The following is a 20,843-nucleotide window of genomic DNA, read 5'->3' as shown; positions in this document are numbered from 1 at the left end:
ATTTTGACTTGTCTTTCTTTAATGACAAATAATAGTGAGCATCTTTTCGTGTGCTTGTTGACCATATATATATCTTAAAGAAATATCTATTCAGATCCTTTGCACACTTTTTAATTGGGTTATTTGTCTTTTGTGCAATTATGAGCTCTTTATATATTCTGAATATTAAGGCCCTTGCAAATATTTATTTAGGTACTTGAGAATTTACAAAGTGTTTCTATGTCCACTATCTTCAGAATTCTAACAGTCACATTATATTTAAGAAAATTGTAGTAAACATTTGATTACTATTTCAGACAAACCTCAAACTGATAGCAAACATACATATACTCGGGGAAGATCTTCCAGTGCATATGATTCATCTCAGATGTCTGCAGAAAAGCAACTTGAATTGAGGCTGAGAGATTTTCTTTTGGATATTGAAGACAGAATCTATCAAGGAACATTAGGATCAATCAAGGTTGTACCTGTTTACATTTTTAGTTTATCTAATTTGCTTGGTCCAGATTTTTTATATTTGTTGATTATTTACATATGTATGTAAAATTTGTGTTATTAATAAACATCAGGAAAGGATATGTCTTTTATGAAGATTGTTTATTTCCCCTAAATCATAATGTTTATATATGGACATAAATCCATCTTAAGTATATTAAATGACTATCTGCTTTCTTAAACAAAATTTAATTAATATAATTGATCTTTTTGATATTTTTAATATTTTAAAAGTATGTTTGATATTTTAATCAGATGTTGAAATGTGTAAGGATATTTTCTTCTTCCTTGACTAGCTCCTGCCTTCTCTGCTGAGTCTGGTTTGTTTGTTGGTTTCTTTGTTACCTTTTTTAAATCTGTAAGTAATTCTTATTTGATATACATGTTCTGTTTATGCCTTTGCCATCTTCTGTCACTTTTTTACTCCTATTAAGTGACCAATCCTAAAATCATTTATGATTTTTTAAAAATAATAAGGTATTAAAGCTTTTGTGTATGAATGATAAGAATTCCATTTTGGCCACTAAGGAACTGTACTTTCATACTCCTTTTTTATTCATAAATCTGTTCTAGAATATCCATAAATTAATTTATATGCACATTAAGTTTAATATCTTTTAGGACTATCTTTCTGTTTTCCAGTTTAGTAAATTTGTATTTTGTTACAGGTTACAGACAGACACATCTGGAGATCAGCCTTAGAAAGTGGACGATATGAGCTGTTAAGTGAGGAAAACAAGGAAAATGGAATAATTAAAACTGTGAATGAAGATGTAGAAGAGATGGAAATTGATGAACAAGCAAGGGTCATAGTAAAAGACAGGTACAAAAAGAATTTTTCTAAAGTAAACAACTTTTCCTTGCCACTTTAATTTTAAGGTGTTTTTTTTTTTTTTAAGTAAATGTTTCTTTTCCTTCTTCTAGAAACTTACGAGGACCTTAATATTTCTAATCACTGAAATGACCACTTTTTAAACATCAGGATCTCTGTTACTCCACTTTCATTAATACAGCCAAAAGACAACTCATTAGAATAAAATAGTTTTTACTTTTTCAAGGTTATTTTGGCTAATATATGCTCTGAAGGAGTTTATTATCTAGAAAGGAATGGTGGAGAGAAATGAAGTTAACAATTATAGAGCAGGGGAAGAGCTCTGATAGAAAGTAAATTCCCAGTACAAATATAGTACACAGTAGGGTGGAGCACTATTTGTCTTGGTGGAACATGGAAAGAACTTTGAAGGAAGTGCTAGAGGAAGGTTCCTGATTGCAAAGTTGAGCTCTGAAGGTGAGGAAGATATGACATTGGAAGAAAAGATCATGCACAAAGGCTTTGAATGGGTTTGCACTTTTAACTGTTAGGCGGGAACTATTAAGTGTCTTACCCAGTAGCTGAAGCAAGAGAAATAGAAATAAGCTGCCCAAGATACATAGGCTTTAAATTTTATCCCTATTACCTCTCTAAAACCTTTCCCATAAGCCTTCTCTTTTCCTTCTCTTCAAATATTTGTCCTTCTGTCCTCCTAAATGACTTTTTTTCCTATTATTTTTAGGTGTAGATGGACATATTTTATTTATTTTTATGTAGTGCTGAGAATCGAACCTGGTGCCTTACATGTGCTAGGCAAGTGGTCTACCACTGAGCCACAAGCCCAGCCCCTAAATGACTTTCTCCTCCCAATTAGTTTGTACCAGATCCTCAAAATTGAGAAAACGTTCTACACAGGGGTAAATAAGCATTTGAAGGAATGAGTAGTCTCAAGTTTCACCTAATACTATTTTTAAGTGACATGAACTCTTTGTTTTATTGTAGACTTCTGGGGATAAAAACAGAAACTCCAAGTACTGTCTCAACTAATGCAAGTACACCACAATCAGTGAGCAACGTGGTACATTATCTGGCAACAGCACTCTTTCAAATAGAACAGGGCATTGAGCGGCGTTTTCTCAAAGCTCCACTTGGTAAGTATCTGTTTTTATGTCAAAATATGTTATGTCTTAAATAATTTTGAAATTGCCCTTTAATAGAACTTCACTGGCTGACAGTGAAACTGATAGACCAATATGAAAAGCTTCAGATTGGTTTCATTTTAAAAGATACATTCTTCAGGTGAGATTTATTTCTTATTTTTTAAATTATTTATTTATTTAATTTATGTATGTATTTAGTGATTCTTTTTAGTTATACATGACAGTATAATCCATTTTGATATAATTATACAAGCATACAATATATCTTACTCTAATTAGGACCCCAGTCTGATGGATATCTGCTATGGTGAAATTCACTGTGGTGTATTCATATATGTACACAGGAAAGTCTTATCAGATTCATACCTCTGTCTTTCTGTTTCCTATCCCTGCTCCCTTCCCTTTATTTCCCTTTGTCTATTCCATCAAACTTCTGCTCCCCAACCCTTAATGTGGGTTAGCTTCCACATATTAGAGGAAACATTTGATCTTTTGTTTTGGGGGATTGGCTTATTTCACTTAGCATGAGAGTCTCCAAATCCATCCATTTACCAGAAAATATCATAAAGTCTGACATAATGTCAGTTCTGACTGAGTAATAACTCCATGTGTACATATGCCATATTTTCTTTCTTCCTTTCTTTTTTTTTTTTTTTTTCTCCTTTTTTAATGGTACTGGGGATTGAACCCAGGAGCACTTAACCACTTAGCCACATCCCAGCCCTGTATTTTATTTTATTTAGAGACAGGGTCTTGCTGAGTTGCTTAGGGCCTCACTAAATTACTAAAGCTGGCTTTGAACTTGTGATCCTCCGCCTTAGCCTCCTGAACCACAGGGATTATAGGCATGCACCACCGGCCCCAGCCACATGCCACATTTTCTTTATCCATTCCTCTGTTGAAGGGTATGTAGGTTGACTCCATAGCTTAGCTATGTGAATTGTACCTTTATAACACTGGTGTGGCTATATCACTGTAGTATGCTGATTTTAAATCCTTTTGCTATATATTGAGGAGTGGGATAACTGGGTCAAAAGATGGTTCCATTCCCAGTTTTTTAAGGAATCTCCATGCGCTTTCCAGAGTGGTTGCACCAGTTGGCAGATCCACCAACAACGTATGAGTGTATCCTTTTACCCACATCCTCACTAACGTTTATTGTCAGTTGTATATCATATCATGATAATTGCCTTTCTGGCTAGACTGAGATGAAATCTCAGTGTAGTTTTAATTTGCATTACCCTAATTGCTATAGATATTGAACATTTTTTCATATATTTGCTGAACATTCATATTTCTTCTTTTGAGAAGTGTCTAGTTCCTTTGCCCATTTATTGGGTTATTTGTTTTTTTGTTTTTTTTTTTGGTGTTGAGTTTTTTGAGTTCTTTGTATGTCCTGGAAATTAATGCCCTATCTGAGGTGCAGGTGGCAAAGATTTTCTCCCATTCTGGCTCTCTTCAAGTTCTTGATTGTTTCCTTTGCTCTGAAGAAGCTGTTTAGTTTAATGCCATCCATTTATTGATTTTTTATTTCACTTCTTGCACTTCAGGAGTTTTATTAAGGAAGTCAGTTCCTGAGCTGACGTTTTGGGCCTACATTTTCTTCTAGTAAGTCAGGGTTTCTGGTCTAATTTCTAGGTCTTTGATCCACTCTCAGTTGATTTTTTTGCAGGGTGAAAGATAGGAGTTCAAGTTCATTCTACTACATACAGATTTCCAGTTTTCCCAGCACCATTTGTTGAAGAGGCTATCTTTTCTCCAATGTATGTTTCTGGCACCTTTGTCTAATGAGATAACTGTATTTATGTGGTTTTGTTTCTGTGTCTTCTATTCTGTTCCATTGGTCTTCATGCCTGTTTTGGTGCCAATACCATGCTGGTTTTGTTACTATAGCTATTTAGTATAATTTAATGTCTGGTATTGTGATGCCTCTTGCTTCACTTTTCTCACTAAGGATTGCTTTGCTATTCTGGGCCTCTTATTTTTTCAAATGAATTTCACAACTGCTTTTTCTATTTCTATAAAGAACATCATTGGAATTTTGGTGGGAATTGCATTGAATCTGTAAATTGCTTTTGGTAATATTGCCATTATGACAATATTAATTTTGCCTATCCAAGAACATGAGAGATTTTTCCATCTTCTAAGGTCTTCTTCAATTTCTTTCTTTAGTGTTCTGTAGTTTTCATTGTAGAGGTCCTTCGCCTCTTTTGTGAGATTGATTCCTTAGTATTTTATTTTGTTTGAGTCTGTTTTGAATGGGATAGTTTTCCTAATTTCTCTTTCAGCTGATTCATCATTGGTATATAGGAATGTGATTGATTTATGGGGTTAATTTTGTATCCTGCTACTTAACTGAATTCATTTATGAGTTCTAGGAGTTTTCTGGTGGAGTTTTTGGGTGTTATAGATGCAGGATTATATTGTTGGTAAACAGAGTTTGAACTCTTTTCTTTAACTTCCCCCCCCCCCCCAATTGCTCTGGCTAGAGTCTCAAAGACTATGTTGAGGTAGAAGTGGTGAAAATAGGCACCCCTGTGTTGCTCCTGGTTTTAGAAGGAATGCTTTCAGTTTTTCTCTGTTTAGAATGATGTTGGCCTTGGGTTTGTCATATATAGCTTTTACCATGTTGAGGTATATTCCTTCTATTCCTAATTTTCTAGTGTTTTAAACATGAATGAATGCAGTATTTGTCAAATGCTTTTTGTGTGTCTATTGATAATCATGTGATTCTTGTTTTTAAGTCTGTTTATATGGTGAATTACCTTTATTGATTTCTGTATATTGAACCAACCTTGCATCCCTGGGATGAATCCCACTTGATCATGGTGCTGTATCTTTTTAATGTTTTTTATATGTGATTTGACAGTATTTTATCAAGAATTTTTGCATCTGTGTTCATCAAGATATTGGTCTGGAGTTTATTTTTTAAATATTACTTAATTATCATTTTTCTAATTCATTTAAAAGCATTTAGTGAATCTCATCTTTTGTAAAATTTCTTTGGAAGAAAGAAGATTTAAACCTGTGACTAGCCAAACCTTGAATAATCAAAATTATGCAAAAATTTTTTTTGTATTGACTTTAAATATCACCATTTGGGGTATGATCGAAAACTAAGAATCACTAACTCAAGTACTGTATAAATGTTAAATCAGAAATACCAAGTGTTACAGAAATATAAATAAGGAAATGTTCTTTAAATTATGGTTATAGAAATAACATAATCTATATCATTTTTTGGCAATTTATGAAATTAATAGGCTTCTAAGGACCTGTCTAGGAACCTAATCATCATGTCTTTGAGAAAATAGGAGTTTCAAGCTCCAAATTAATTTTAATGTTGTAACCACTTCTACTTCCATGCTGTCTTTTGAGATATTAAATTTATCATTCATCATGTTAGGATAATTTATATCTTAATAATGGGATTCTAGAAAAAAGAATTTTTTAAAATCATTTCTTTTTGGTCTCATATTGAAAGAGCAATTTGAATAGACTAGAATTGATTGTAAATAATTATTTACTGTTATTTTGTAGAGTAGTAAGAACAAAGTTTTCATAATTACTATCAGCAGTTTGGAATGTGAATATGTTCATGAAATATTTATTTTTAAATCTAAGAGTTTGTCACCAGTAAACCTATTTATATGTTTTGTAAATTGATTTTATCATGAGCTTAAATAACTCAGTTATCACATTGAAAGTAGCCGTTGTGAGAAATAAAATATGTATGATCACAGCTCATGAAGGTATTAGAGTTCATGTTTGCTGTATCACTCTTCTTTCCCAGGCTTTAACGTTTCTTAGCATTTTCTTGGTCTAAATCCAATTATGTAGATAGAAAATCCCTGCTTTATTCTTTTTTGAAAAATCAATCTTTCCTTCCTTCCTTCCTTTCCTTCCTTTCCTATTTATTTTTAATGGGTTGAGAATCAAACCCAGTGCCTCACACATGCAAGGCAAGTGCTCTACCACTGAGCTACAGCCCAGCCCCCTGTTTTATTTATTACAGCCATATGTGAATATACATAAAATTACAATTAAGATAGGCATGGTGGCACATGCCTATAATCCCAGTGACTTAGGAGTCCAAAGGCAGGAGGATTGCAAGTTCAAGGCCAACCCCAGCAATTTAGCAAGACACTATCTTAAAAAAAATAAAAATAAAAATAAATCAATTGTAATTATTTAAAATCATGCAGCTTTTTTTTTTTTTTTTTTCTTTTTACAGTGCTGGGAATTAACCCAGGGCCTTGTGCTTGGGAGGAAAGCACTCTACCAACTGAGCTATATCCTCAGCCCCCAAAAATCATGCAGCTTTTATAAATGTAAAATTACTACTACAGATTAACCTGTGGAGGGGCCAGGGATGCAGCATGATTTAGATGGTTTTTTCCCTTTTGAAATTGCCATCAAAATTGCTCATAAATTAGGGCCTTGTGTAGTGGTGCATGCCTATAATCTCAGCAATTCAGGAGGTTGAGAGACAGGAGGATCATAAGTTGGAGTCTAGCCAGGGCAATTTAGTGAGACCCTGTAAATAAAAGAGCTGGGGATGTAGCTCAGTGGTAAAACATCCTGGGTTCAATCCCCAGTACTGACAGTACCAAAAATACAATTTTAAGTTCAAAGGAAAGTATCAAATTAGTTGTTTAGTATGTCTACATTTTCTTCTGTACATCTTAGTAAATATTTGGACAAAGAAAAAGTTGCAACTTGTACCTAGCATGTTATATGAGAGCTGCCTGCACAATATCCTTATGCTGGGTTTCATCCTGAGAGATAAAAAAGAAAACCATTTTAATTTGGGATCTTAAAAATAAAAAGTGAAATGAAAAGAGTTGAGCTTACCTTAATTTGGTGATAAGTTAGTTAGTCAAAGTCAGATATTGATCATTTTTAATATGGTGTTGCCTTTGGTTGATGCTCCATAGAGTTTAATAGAATAACGATGTCTCCAGCTCTTTATACAAGGACTTTGAAAGGTCTATTTTGAATGGGACATCAGGAGATGGAAGTAGTCTATATATTTGAAATAAGGTAATCAAGAATATCCTTATTCTGTAGAGAGAAAAGAAGGTTCTACTTTATAAATGTTTGAGACAGACACATATTGAAATTCTCCTGATAATATTTCAGCATAGCAAATTAATCATGGTAGGAATTTTCCATATTAAGCTTTAGATACTATTTTGTTTTCTGAGGAAGCAAGTAAAAAACAAAAATTCTATTTATGTTCTTCCTTCCCTAATGTATCCCATTATTCTGGTGATTAATTACATTGATAATAATAGACTTTTAAAATTTGGGCAAGATAATCATGTTTCAATTAATTGTTTTAGGTAAGATATATCTAATTGTTTGTTTAGGTTGGTAATTTCATCATTTATAAGTCATGCTTATGGTTAAACCCTTAAGCTAAGGGAAGAAAAATCCTCAACTAACTTTATCAATTTGAAATTAGGTAACACAGAAATTAATAAAGATCAAAAGGGAGATAGAAAAAAAAAGACAAGAAAAAGAGAGAGGAAGATCATCTAGTGTGGCAGATGGTAAATTTTTAACTTTTTAAAGAAAATTGTGTTTTGTCTTTTTAGAGAATTATAATTTTACTTTCTACATTGCTAATTATTAACATGCATATTTAGTTTTGAAGGAAAATCTTGAATTTGATTTTTTTGGAAGGGAATGAGCTTGGGGTAGTCTTATAAAACAATATCTTCCTAATATTTTCCTTTCTACATTTCACACCTAAGCTAATGAAAACTCTGTTATATTAGCACGTACAAAGTTAATCTTGATATACTTAGCAGTTAGCCAAAAGAATGGGAAACTGTGGAACTTTTGTTTATTTCACATGAAGTTTTTATTCATAGCTTTTTTTTTTTTTTACTAGCATAGACATATGGCAGGAGTTATGTTTTGTACCTTAGAGAAACCTTCATAGAACAATAACATTTCTGTAGAGGCTGTTGAGAAGTTCGAAATCTCCCAGTGTAATCTTTTAAGTACTATATAAAAACAGAAAAATGTGCTTATCTACCATAGACTATAATAAACATGTGTTGGAGTCAGAGGGATAAGAACTGGACCTTGAGCTACCACCGGTTTAATTTTCTGAGTTTTGTCAAAACTCAATAGTGTTTAACTGGGGATATAGCTGTATGGTAGGAGTGCTTGTGTTGCATGCATGAGAACCTGAGTTCAATTCCCAGTACCACCAAATAAAAAAAAAAGAAAGAAAACAAAAAAACACTTCGACTTTTTGTCACCAGTGACTTCCAAGGTTGCAAAAGTTGTTTTTATAATTAGTCCTTTCTTGGGGCTGGGGCTATGACCCAGTGGTAAAGTGTTAACCTAGCATCTGTGAGGCATTGAATTAGATCCTCAGCACCACATAAATATAAATAAATAAAGGTCCATAAAAAATTTAAAAATAATAACTTGTTCTTTCTTCCACTCTTCCACATTAACCTCTACAACCTTGTTTCTTGCCATTACCAATAAGAATTCTTTCTGATTTATCCTGAAAAACTTCTTCATGATATCTGAACTAGCAATTCTTGCTGCCTCCTTCCTTGGAATTCCCACTTTGACCAGAGCTTTTCATGAAGTCTTATGATAAAAGTCAATTTTGTGCTTTGTAGAATGCGTAAAATGAGAAGGCAGAAATAAATTATGCATTTAAATAAATTATACTCTAGTGGTAAAGACTAAAATTAAAGGTAGAGACTAGATTAAAATATAAAATTCGACTAGTTTATATCCTGTCTACAAAAGGTGCATATAGGGGTTGGATATAGCTTAATGTTACAGCACTTAGATAGCTTAGGTGAGGTCCTGAGTTCAGTCCACCACGAAACTCACACACACATGTGCGCGCACACACACGCACACACACGCCTAAAACAAAAGAACATAGGAAGACAGAAAAATACTATCTGGATTACATTCTAAATATCTTTGCACTTAATTCCCACTTCACTAGTATTGTACTTTAGCTTTGAACAGCCATTTTGCTCATCCATTCAGTTTTTTCTACTTCCATTGAGTTATTAATCTCAATTACTAAAAAAGAAGTCTATCTGATTGTTTTCTGTTACCATACTGGAGCTCAAACTCAGGGTCTTGAACATGCTAGGCAAGCACTCACCATGAGCTGCATCCACAGCCCTTTTTGTTTTGTTTTGAGACAGGGTCTTACTAAGTTGTGCAGGCTGGCTTTGAACATGTGATCCTCTTGCATGAGCCTCTCAAGTGGCTGGATTTAAGAAGCGTGCCAGCATCCCTTGTGGGATTTTTTGTTTTGTTTTGAAAATAGGGTTTTTTGTGGTTGTTAAATTGTTTTATTTATTTGTATTTTTCTCTTATGGTACTGAGAATTGAACCCAGGGCCTCATACATGGTAGGCAAGCATTCTACCACTGAACTACATCCCTAGACCCCTTGTGAGTTTTGACTATTAACTCTCATTCCTCAGAATTTGATCTGTGGAAATTTTTCAGAGAGAATTTGCAAAAATCTGTGTACTTGTTTCTGACATTCACCTGACCACTTTATGACTACAAGGTGGACCACTTAAAAAAAATTATATTTTTTTTCAGTTGTCAATGGACCTTTATTTTATATATATCTGAGGATTGAACCCAGGGCCTCAAACATGCCAGGCAAGTGCTCTACCACTGAGCTACAACCCCAGCCCCTACTTTAAAATCTTAAACTGTTTTGTTTTTGTTTTTGTTTTTTTTCAGATCTTTTTTTTTTTTTTTTTTTTTTGGTGCTGGGGATCAAACCCAGGGCCTTGTGCTTGCAAGGCAAGCATTCTACCGACTGAGCTATCTCCCCAGCCCCTTTTCAGATCTTAAACCTGTTAAAGGCTTTGATTGTAGTTACAAATTCTCAGATTAGATTTATTTCCCCTTTCTACCCAAAACCAAGGCCCAAGTGAGATTTCCTTGCTACCATTTTCTTTGTGTGTGGCAATCTTATGCTCTGACTCTTAAAATGGGAATGATAGCCTTTTAGGGTTCTAGCTTTCTAGAGAGGGATTTACTGCCTTGGATGGGCCCTAGGTTTTCTTTCTCCACCAAACAGTCAAATGTAGGAGTTCAGGATCCATTAGTGTTTGGCAGGTCTGTTGCCTTACAGTTTTGTATATCTCTTCACCTTCTCTGCTATATTAAAAATTCTTTGAAGATAAGACCATAGAATAAACTTGTTTCATAGCTTTAAAGTGCTGCACATTGAGAGAACCAAATAATGTTGGCAATAGTAATATTTACTCTGGCAGGCACTTTACATGTCTTATGAGTTATCTCATTTAATGTGTCAAACAACCCTCAAAGGTAGATACTATCCACTTATTTTAAGAAACAAACAGTTCAGTAACTTACCCATGCATACATGAGAAAACTAGTACTCACCTCAGAGACTAATTCCAGAGACTACATTCTCTTAAGCATTATGCTCCTGACCAAGGGACTTTATTTGAGGGTCATAGTACAACCTATGGTATTACAGGACCAGACTATGTATGGAGTCTGTATATAACTTGCAGAATTTTGACATGATATAACAGGCCTTTAGAATTAAGAATAATGTTTTAGGAAAATTAAGGTGATAGAAGTATTAAAAATAGAGATGGAAATCACAAGATAGTATAAAATGATAGACAACTGGTAATCTATCAAAGTACTCTTGTTTTTTTTTTTAGCCCAGAAGACAAAGGAATGGTGATATTTATGACAGAAGGCTTCAAATTTTTCTATATAATATTGGTGCTGAAACTCTTTTTTTTTTTTTTTTTTTTTTAGAAATACTTTGTTTTTATTTGCCTGTGTTAAAACAATATGTTCTCAGAGATTGAAGACAATGTAGTTGGTATTTATATAAAATTAACAGATTTAATAATAGTGTTACTGAGATAAAATTCATCCTTTTAAAATATATACTGCAATGGTTTTAGTATATTCACTATTATATCATCAATACTTATGATTTTCAGAACATTATCACCAACCTAAAAGAAGCATCATATATGCTTGATATTTAAGTTAGAGAGAATTCCATCTTTTTATCTGAAATTAAGGAAATTACATACTTAATTCAAATGAATTAGTAACTTATTGTAATCATATTTAGCCAGTGTTCTAAATTAGATCAAGATTTAATACAAAGACTAGATTGAGAACACATTGCCTAAGTTATTTTTGCATTTAACTACTGAAAATCTCCAAGCATTTGATTTATGGACATAAGTAATTCCTTATGTCATAAACAAGATGTGGCTCAGCAAATATTTCCTTTTTTCTTTTTTTCTTTCTCTCTTTTTTTTTTTTTTTCCTTTTTGGTACTAAAGGAATTAAACCTTTTGGAATTAAACCCAGGGTTACTTTACCACAGAGCTACATCCCCAGCCTGTTTATTTTTTGTTTTGAGAAAGAGTTTTGTTAAATTGCTGAGACTGGCCATGAACTTGCAATCCTCCTACCTCAACCTCCCCAGTTGTTTATATTACAGGCAGATGTTTTCTTAAAATTATTTTGTTTTATTATCAAGCATAGTCTTTTGTTAAGTATTAGAAGAAAAGAAATGTAAAGTTTAAGCTGTTTAAACTGCCATGAAAATAGCTCTAGGAGATGTCTGAGTTTGCCTAGAAACTTTAATCACTTTCCCCTTTCATTTAAGATGCCAGTGACAGTGGGCGTTCTTATAAAACAGTCCTGGACCGGTGGAGAGAATCTCTCCTTTCCTCTGCTAGTCTTTCTCAAGTGTTTCTTCACTTATCCACCTTGGATCGAAGTGTAATATGGTCTAAATCTATACTGAATGCACGTTGCAAGATATGCCGAAAGAAGGGTGATGCTGAAAACATGGTACTTTGTGATGGCTGTGATCGAGGTCATCATACCTACTGTGTTCGACCAAAGATCAAGGTATTTAAAAATTCTTCTCAGATTAGAATTTAGATGCTGAGATTTTGAATAGATAATTAATAGATAATTAATGATCATTCATGTGATTCATTCAGACTGTACCTGAAGGAGATTGGTTCTGTCCAGAATGTCGACCAAAGCAACGTTCTAGAAGACTTTCCTCTAGACAGAGACCATCCTTGGAAAGTGATGAAGAAATGGAAGAGAATATGGAGGGTGAGGATGATGACATTGATGATGATGATGAAGGTCAAAGTGAAGAGAAGAATATGAGATAGAACAAGATGAAGATGACTCTCAAGAAGAGGAAGAACTCAGGTATGTCCCAATATACAATTATATAAGAGACTGCCAATCTCAATTAGATAAACTCTTGACTATTGTATAACATATAGTAGCCTGAAATTATCCTTGCTTTTTGTTTTATAAGCAACCAAAATATCCCAAGGAGGTGTTGCCGATCTTAGCAGCCTACAGAGAGTAACATATGCCAGGAAGTACACACATTATTTTTGTACACTGCCATATCAGCATCCAGAAATAACTATACAACCATATAACCAAGTATTCTGCAACTTTGCAAGCTATGTCACCCGCGTCTAATGAATGAGTTTGGAACCTGGATATTCCTGCTGTGGCAGCCCTGGGGCAGTCTCCCTTGTTTCAGGCTGAAAAGAAGGGACATTTGTATCTACTAGTGGTTTTCGGTCAGCAGGCCTGGCCAGAGTCACACCAGTAGAAGTCATATTATGTGTTATTTTCATCAACACCCACCCCCTCCACCTTTTTAAACATTTGAACCCCATTCTTGTGGAATCAGGAAAATGAGTGTGAAGCAAAGGCAACCTTGAACTATCAAAAGTACAAAAGGACCACAGTCAGAGGAGGATAAGTAAAGAGAGAGCCACCCCAACTTTTAAACAAATGTTGATTTTTAAGAGTACCAGCTAGCAGAAGCCATCTATGCTGTCTGTAGCTTGTGGTGGCAGTACTGTGTTAAGCATAAAGATGATACAGAATTTGAAAAATTCTTGCAAACATTCTAGGTTAAGTGCTCTCATTGAGCCATGCCCCTGACCTGTTTTATCCTTTTAATAAGGGAACTTAAAATATTAAATCTAGTTTTGTATCTTATAGTCAGAATCAAAAAGTGGCAAAGAGGTTCTTGGTTTGGTATTAAGGAACAACAGTTTTTCAGTGTCAGCCAATGGCTAAAGGACACCTGTACCAATGGTAATCAAAAGTAAGACTCGTATATAGCAAAAAGAGTTAAAATAATTGTATTTTAAGATTAGTTCATTAGCCAGGCATGGTGGCACACGCCTGTAACCCCAGCGGCTTGGAAGCCAAAGCAGAGGATTGCAAGTTCAAAGACAGCCTCAGCAATTTAGCAAGGCCCTAAGCAACTCAGCAAGACCCAGTCTCTAAAATATACAAAAGGGCTAGAGATGTGGCTCAGTGATTAAATGCCGCTGGGTTCAATCCCTGGTACAAAAAAATAAAAAATTAATAATAAAAGATTGTTAATCATTCTTTTAAGTTTTTCAAGATCAAAATTGTTTAGGTCTATTTGTTGGTTCTCCTGAGGATTTTGTTACAGTTTATATGATTTCGAACCCGATTTCATGATGATGTCCTAGAGTCACCAAGGAAATATTAAATGTTCTCTTTTCATATTTCAAAGAAATCATGAATGCACATTTTAGATATCCATGAAAACTTGTGGGCTGCAATTTAAAGAATTGAGTACAGTATGAGTCTCAATTATACAGAGAAGGAATTTATGTAGAACTCATTGGCTGAATAGTGTAATAATATGTTCATCATTGCTGTGTACAATAATTGTGTTTTCTATTTATAGCCCGCCCAAACGAGGAAGACCACAAGTTAGATTGCCAATTAAAACAAGAGGGAGACTTAGCTCTTCTTTCTCAAGTCGTGGGCAACGACAAGATCCTGGAAGATACCCTTCAAGAAGTCAGCAGAGTACACCCAAAACAACCCTTTCTTCTAAAACTACTGGTAGAAGCCTAAGAAAGATAAAATCTGCTCCTCCTACAGAAACAAAATCTTTAAGAATTGCCAGTCGTTCTACTCGCCATAGCCATGGCACACTGCAAGCAGATGTATTTGTGGAACTACTTAGTCCTCGTAGAAAACGCAGAGGCAGGAAAAGTACTAATAATACACCTGATAATAGTCCCAACTTCCCTAACTTCAGAGTTATCAGCACAAAGTCAAGTGAACAGTCAAGATCTTTAAATGTTGCTTCAAGACTTCCTCTCCAAGAGAGTGAATCCAAGAGAAGAGGCAGGAAAAGACAATCCACAGGTATAGACTTTAATTTATACTCTTCCTTAAACTAGGAATTGAATTAATTTGGAAATACCAAATGTTGAAATACTAAGATATGCAAAAGTTATAAGGGATCAATCTAACATAAAACATAATTCTTTAAGGCGCAGCTCTTTGGAGAATAAAGGTAAAATATATTACTAATTTTTCTAAGTATAGTAGTGTAATAATATGTAAATGGTGTTCAGTTGTTAGTGGAGAGCCAGTGTTTGAACAGTCTCACTCAGTGTAACACATTATAATACACTTCATTCTCTCCTATTTTTACCTCCCTCCAAAGACACACACTCCATCACCTACATAATCTATATTAGGTTTTTGATAAATTTCTCATCTGAAATACTGAATATGAGGTGGGATAGGGTTGAAGGCAGTAATTTTTTGGAGAGTAGTCACCAGCTATTTTTTTAATTACGATTTTTGTTGAAATAGTAATATTTATCCATATAATAATCTGTTAATTCATTATCATTGTTGCTGTTGTTGCTTTTTTATTGCTGAATACTGAACCCAGGGTCTCCTCACACATTCTAAGCACATGCTCTGCCACTGACCTGTAACTCCAGCCCTCTTTAGTCATTCTTTAGCTCTTCAATTCTATCCATTTTTATGTTAGTAATAATAAATTTTTGGTATTTAAAACAAAAGATGTTAAACAAAAATTCTACTGTTTTTCAAAGAATTGCAGATAAGGATATATTGCATCATTCAGGTACCATAACAGGATTGAGGAATTCATTATTGGAAGAATAGCATATGAGGCTGCGCGCTGTGGCCCATGCCTGTAATCCCAGTGATTCAGGATGCTGATGCAGAAGGATTGAGTTCAAAGCCAACTAATAGATTGTAAAATATTTTAGGGGAAGTATTAGGTAATTTTGCACCAAGAAAATCTAATTTGGCTTTTCCTGTCTCCTTATCAATTCTGAACTCCAAGGTATTTGGAGAAGTGATAACACTTGGGAAAAAAAATACATATATATGTGTATATTTCATATCTAATGTATATGTAATATATATATATGTAACTTTTTGGTACTGGAGATTGAACCCAGAGGCCCTTAACCACTGACCCACATTCCCAGCCCTTTTTTATTTTTTATTTTGAGACAGTGTCTCACTAAGTTACTGAGACTGGCCTTGAACTTGTGATCCTTCTACCTCAGCTTCTGGAGTTGCTGCGATTATAGTTATGCCCCACCATGCTTGACAACACTTGAATACTTTTGTTCAAAAAATTCCACAGAACAAAAATGGTGTTGTATTGATTTGTGAAAATTACTAACCTAGTTCTAAGACAAATAAATAATGGGGGAAATGTGTAGACTTAACACTGTAAAGAGAGAATTTAAATTCCTGAATCCATAAATGAACCATACTACCATTTTCTACCAATGCATATACCTTGGATTTCATACCTTTCTTGGATCTATGAAAAAGTATTTTTCCTTTAAGAAATTTTGCATATACTCACATTTTTTAAGAATAATCTTTTACTAGTGCTAAGAATTGCTTTCTCATTCTACAAGCTTATTTACAAAGCTTTAAGTTTCTAGATCTGAAGAATTTATTTAAGGATATGCCATTGGAAATACTAGAGAATTGCTTAGTTTCATTTTATTATAGTTGAAAATACTTTTAATAAAATGGAGTGAAAATAGCCCATAAACTTCATGTTCTGTATTTTTTTTTTGCATTTTTCTATTTCCATGAATGTTTAATTTGAAATATCTTAATGTATAGAGTGTCTGTTTCTGTTTGAATTTGGTTTGTACTTTTAGCTCCAGTTTAATTTGTGTGATCAATTTGCTTTGATATCACATTTTATGTTTTAATTATTTACTCAGAGTCATCTCCTATGCTACTGAATCGAAGGAGTTCTGGCCGACAGGGAGGAGTTCATGAATTGTCTGCTTTTGAACAGCTTGTTGTGGAATTGGTACGCATGATGATAGCTGGCCTTTTTGAAACTTGTTTCTAAAATTCAGGGTAATATAACTAGACTTTATAAAACGTGTTCATGTATATTATCTGATTTAGTAGTCCTCATGGCATCTGACATTGTCAAAACACCTGTTATTCACGTCTGCTTTTTAAAAAAAATGACCAGGTATGGTGGCACACCCCTGTAATCCTAACTAAATCAGCCTTCCTAAATCAGGAAGCCGAGGCAAGAAGATTGCAAATTGAGGTCTGCATCAGCAATTTAGTGAGACCCTTTCTCAAAATAAAAAAATACTGGGAATATACTCAGCGGTAGAGGACCCCTAGATTTAATCCCCAGTAATAATGAAAAAAAAAAATACTTGGAAGGTTAATTCCTATATTAAAAAAATGTAATAGATGCCATAGTCTCCTCAGTCTCTTCTAATCCCATGATTTGTTTATATTAAATGATGGCAGTGTGTCAAAATAAACTGTTTTTGTGTAATGAATATGTATAAAGTTAATTCAACTGAATAATATTATGGTATTTCTCTTATGCATAACAACCATTCTCAAACTTCAGCATAAATCAGTTATTTGGAGGGCTTGGTAAAAAACAGATTCCAGATAGGTTAACGGTACAAGCCTGTAATTCCAGCCACTCAGGCGGTCAAGGCAGGAGGGTCATAAATTCAAGGCCATCCTCAGCAATTTAATGGAACTCTGTCTCAAAATAAAATTTTTAAGAAGGGGACTGGAAATGTAACTCTAGAGTGAGACCCACCCCCTAGAGTTTTTGACTTACTAGTTATAGGTTGATTCCCAACTGTTTGCATTTCTGACAAGTCCTGGATGATACTATGATCCTGATACACAGATCACACCTTGAAGAGACACTGATGGCAAAGATAGGTGCTGTTAGATACCTGTGATGGCCTAACCTAACTCAGAGATATGAGATGATACTATAGCTATTTTTGTATATATAGTCGAATGTGATGTGCTATGTAGCAGAGATGGAACAATGTCATAATACTGTTAAAGAAATTATATTAAAATTAAATTAATATTGTATTAACAGAAATTGAAAAGAGAAGAATATTGATTTGAACATTTCAGAGGGAGAGAATAGCAGGAATTAAAGTTTTTATGGGAAAAATACTAGGACTGGTTATTGAAGAAAGAAAATTTCAACAGTGGGAAATGGAATATGGACATTTGGGAAAAGGAAACTCTAGGTTAAGAGCCCAAAAAAGAGAATATGGGTAATGGTGGATAATTTGAATGGAGCAGAGGCTCAGAGAAAACTATATTATAAAGGGTCTCACTTGTCATTGTGTAGTGAAGGCGTCTGAATTAAAATGACATCAGAATTCTTTATACATAGATATAATTTTTTAAGTTGTCAATGGATCTTTTATTTTATTTATTTATATGTGGGGCTGAGTATTGAACCAGGGTCTCACACATGCTAGGCAAGTGCTCTACCACTGAGCCACAACTCCAGCCTCCTGACATCAGAATTCTAAATTGAGATTTCTAGAGCAAAAAAGTTCAGGATTAATCAATTGAATAACATCTAATAAAAATTAAATCTTCATTTGACTCATTTTTCCCAGGCAGTTTTTGTCCCAACTGAGGCTTTGTCATACATGTTTTATTCCTTATTACAAACTCAGTAATACTCATTAAAGAAATTTTTATAGACATATGTATCTATATATGCAAAGGGAGAGAGCCATGAGCAAAACTATTAATTCTTTTCTTTTCACAATAAATTGTTAACAGGCTTCTACATCATTATAATGACTGAAAACATATTACATTATTTAATGGAATAATAGTATTCAGAGATTAATAGTAAGTTGCTTTTTAAGTGCAAAACCTTTATGTATTTAACCACTTATTTTCAATAAATTGTTTCTATGGAGTAATAATACTGGAATTATTTTATAGGTTCCAGACTACTATGACATCATTAAAAAGCCAATTGCCTTAAATATAATTCGTGAAAAAGTGAATAAATGTGAATATAAATTAGCATGTAAGTAATTTGTTTTCCTTTGTTTATTATTTTTAAGAGACTATTCTTGTTTTGCTTTAAATAATGTATGCTGATGTAGTTGTATATATAGCCTCCCAAAGATCCCTAAAATTCTTTTTTTCCTTTAGACACTTTTCTTTCTTTTTTTTTTTTTTTTAAACCTTTATTTATTTATTTACTTTTGTGTGATGCTGAGGATCGAAACCAGTGCCTCACACATGCCTAGGTAGTTGCTCTACCATTGAGCTACAAAGCCAGCCCTGAGATCCCTAAAATTCTTAACAGTGCATATGGAGATGAAAGATGGGCTAGCATTGAATGAGTTAAAAATATTTTATATATAATAGAACGAGACAAACATCATTACCATATGTACACGTTTGATTACACAAATGGTGTGACTTTACTTTGTGTACAACCAAGAAACGGAAGTTGTACCCCATTTGTGTGTAATGAATCAAAATTTTAAAAATATTTTATATAATCTGATCTTATTAAAAGAGGTTCTTTATAATTTCATAATGTATGTTGAGTTACATAATAACATAGTTCCAGTAAAAGTTTTTAAATATTTATAAATAATTTTAAGCCCATTCTTCTACCTTGTTTCATAATCTTCTCTTTTTAAAGAAAAAAGTAGTTTTCCATTTCTTAATGAAGTTTTCAAATATAATAGAAACAAAAATTATATTTGCAGTTTATGTACTTTTATTCTAATCTTGTGGGTTTTTTTTCCCTCTCTCTCTAGCTGAGTTTATTGATGATATCGAGTTAATGTTTTCAAACTGCTTTGAGTACAACCCTCGAAACACAAGTGAAGCAAAAGCTGGAACTAGGCTTCAAGCATTTTTCATATTCAGGCTCAAAAGCTTGGACTCCATGTCACACACAGTAATGTGGACCAACTTAGTACACCACCAGCTGCAAAAAAGTCACGAATTTAATTTTGTCCTTCTAAAGGAGGTATTTGAGGAAAACAAATTGTTCATGAAAGTGGAACATTAAATCATGCTCTAAAGCAGACATATGTATAAAGCAATAACAACTGATTGACCACATCGAAGTGTGGTCTGCACTATAATCTCAATTTTAATATTAAGCACTCAGGAGAATGTAGGAAAGATTTCCTTTGCTACAGTTTTGTTCAGTGTCTAATAAGTTTGATAGATGTATTGGATACAGTACTGGTTTACAGACGTTTTTGTACATTTTGAGATCATTCATGTGTCCAGGTATCTTGGGAAATATTTTTTCACCTATGATTTATTTTGTCATTAATGATTTTTTTAGAAGTTGTGATATTAAGGGAGATTTATCTATACAGATGAGTCTTTTCTATAGCACATTTTAGAAAAATGTATACCCGTCTTAAGAATTGTTTAATGAACACATCTTTCAACACTACACATGAATGAATCCAATTTTATATCCTTGAAGTGCTGTACCAGTGCTGGCTAGAGGTATTAAGTCTGAGTTTATTAACTAGATATTTATTTAGCATTCAAAGTAATTTGTGAATTTGTTTTGTATTTATAAAATTTATACTTGGAAAATGTTCTTTAATTTTTTAAACATTTTACTGTGTTTTGTTTTATTTCTTTAACTTCCTTAATGATCAATCAAAAAAAAAAGTATCATCCTCCCTTTTCCCTGACAGTTCTTTCAGTTTTACAGAACTGTATTATAAGTTTCTATGTACAACTCTTTTTAAGTGTACAAATAAAATGATTCATTTTTTTCAACTATTCTGAATTTCTGGAATTTTTACAAATCAAAATTAGACTTCTACATGATCTACACAGAATGTAGAAACCAACATTTTGTTGTATCATAATGTCTATAGCAGTAATTTGCGTCTTTTTATGTCCAAACCTTTGAGGAGTAAGATATCACTGGTCAATAACAGTAACATTCTATGTACATGTTCTCATTAAAAGGAGGAATATTTGGAAGGCACCCACCTAGTTAAGAAGCACTCTGGAAATTTTAAGGGTGTGTGTATGTGTATGTGGTGTGGAAAACATATAGGGGTCTTTCCCTAAATGGAAAAGTCAAGTATCTGGAGCTCTTTGGTGGGCAGGAGAATCCTCTCTGTTTTCTTATCTAAAAGCCTG

At 33.5% G+C, this 20,843-nt stretch overlaps 1 protein-coding gene across 1 annotated transcript in view; it reads left to right on the top strand.

Annotated features, from left to right (window-relative positions):
- The window catches only part of Baz1a (bromodomain adjacent to zinc finger domain 1A), a 98,447-nt gene extending 77,976 nt beyond the window's left edge, over positions 1-20,471 (top strand). Inside the window, 12 exon segments of the mRNA XM_047541489.1 lie at positions 297-460; positions 1,164-1,318; positions 2,309-2,457; positions 12,157-12,404; positions 12,500-12,662; positions 12,665-12,722; positions 14,266-14,735; positions 16,607-16,699; positions 16,702-16,748; positions 18,642-18,729; positions 19,478-19,573; positions 19,576-20,471. Of these exon segments, the coding sequence (XP_047397445.1) occupies positions 297-460; positions 1,164-1,318; positions 2,309-2,457; positions 12,157-12,404; positions 12,500-12,662; positions 12,665-12,722; positions 14,266-14,735; positions 16,607-16,699; positions 16,702-16,748; positions 18,642-18,729; positions 19,478-19,573; positions 19,576-19,673 (1,829 nt within the window). The 3' untranslated portion in view covers positions 19,674-20,471.
- The last annotated feature ends 372 nt before the right edge of the window (positions 20,472-20,843 follow it).

Source organism: Sciurus carolinensis, chromosome 2 (assembly GCF_902686445.1).
Source record: "Sciurus carolinensis chromosome 2, mSciCar1.2, whole genome shotgun sequence".
NCBI lineage: Eukaryota > Metazoa > Chordata > Mammalia > Rodentia > Sciuridae > Sciurus > Sciurus carolinensis.
This window is presented reverse-complemented; position numbering and strand designations above follow the sequence as displayed.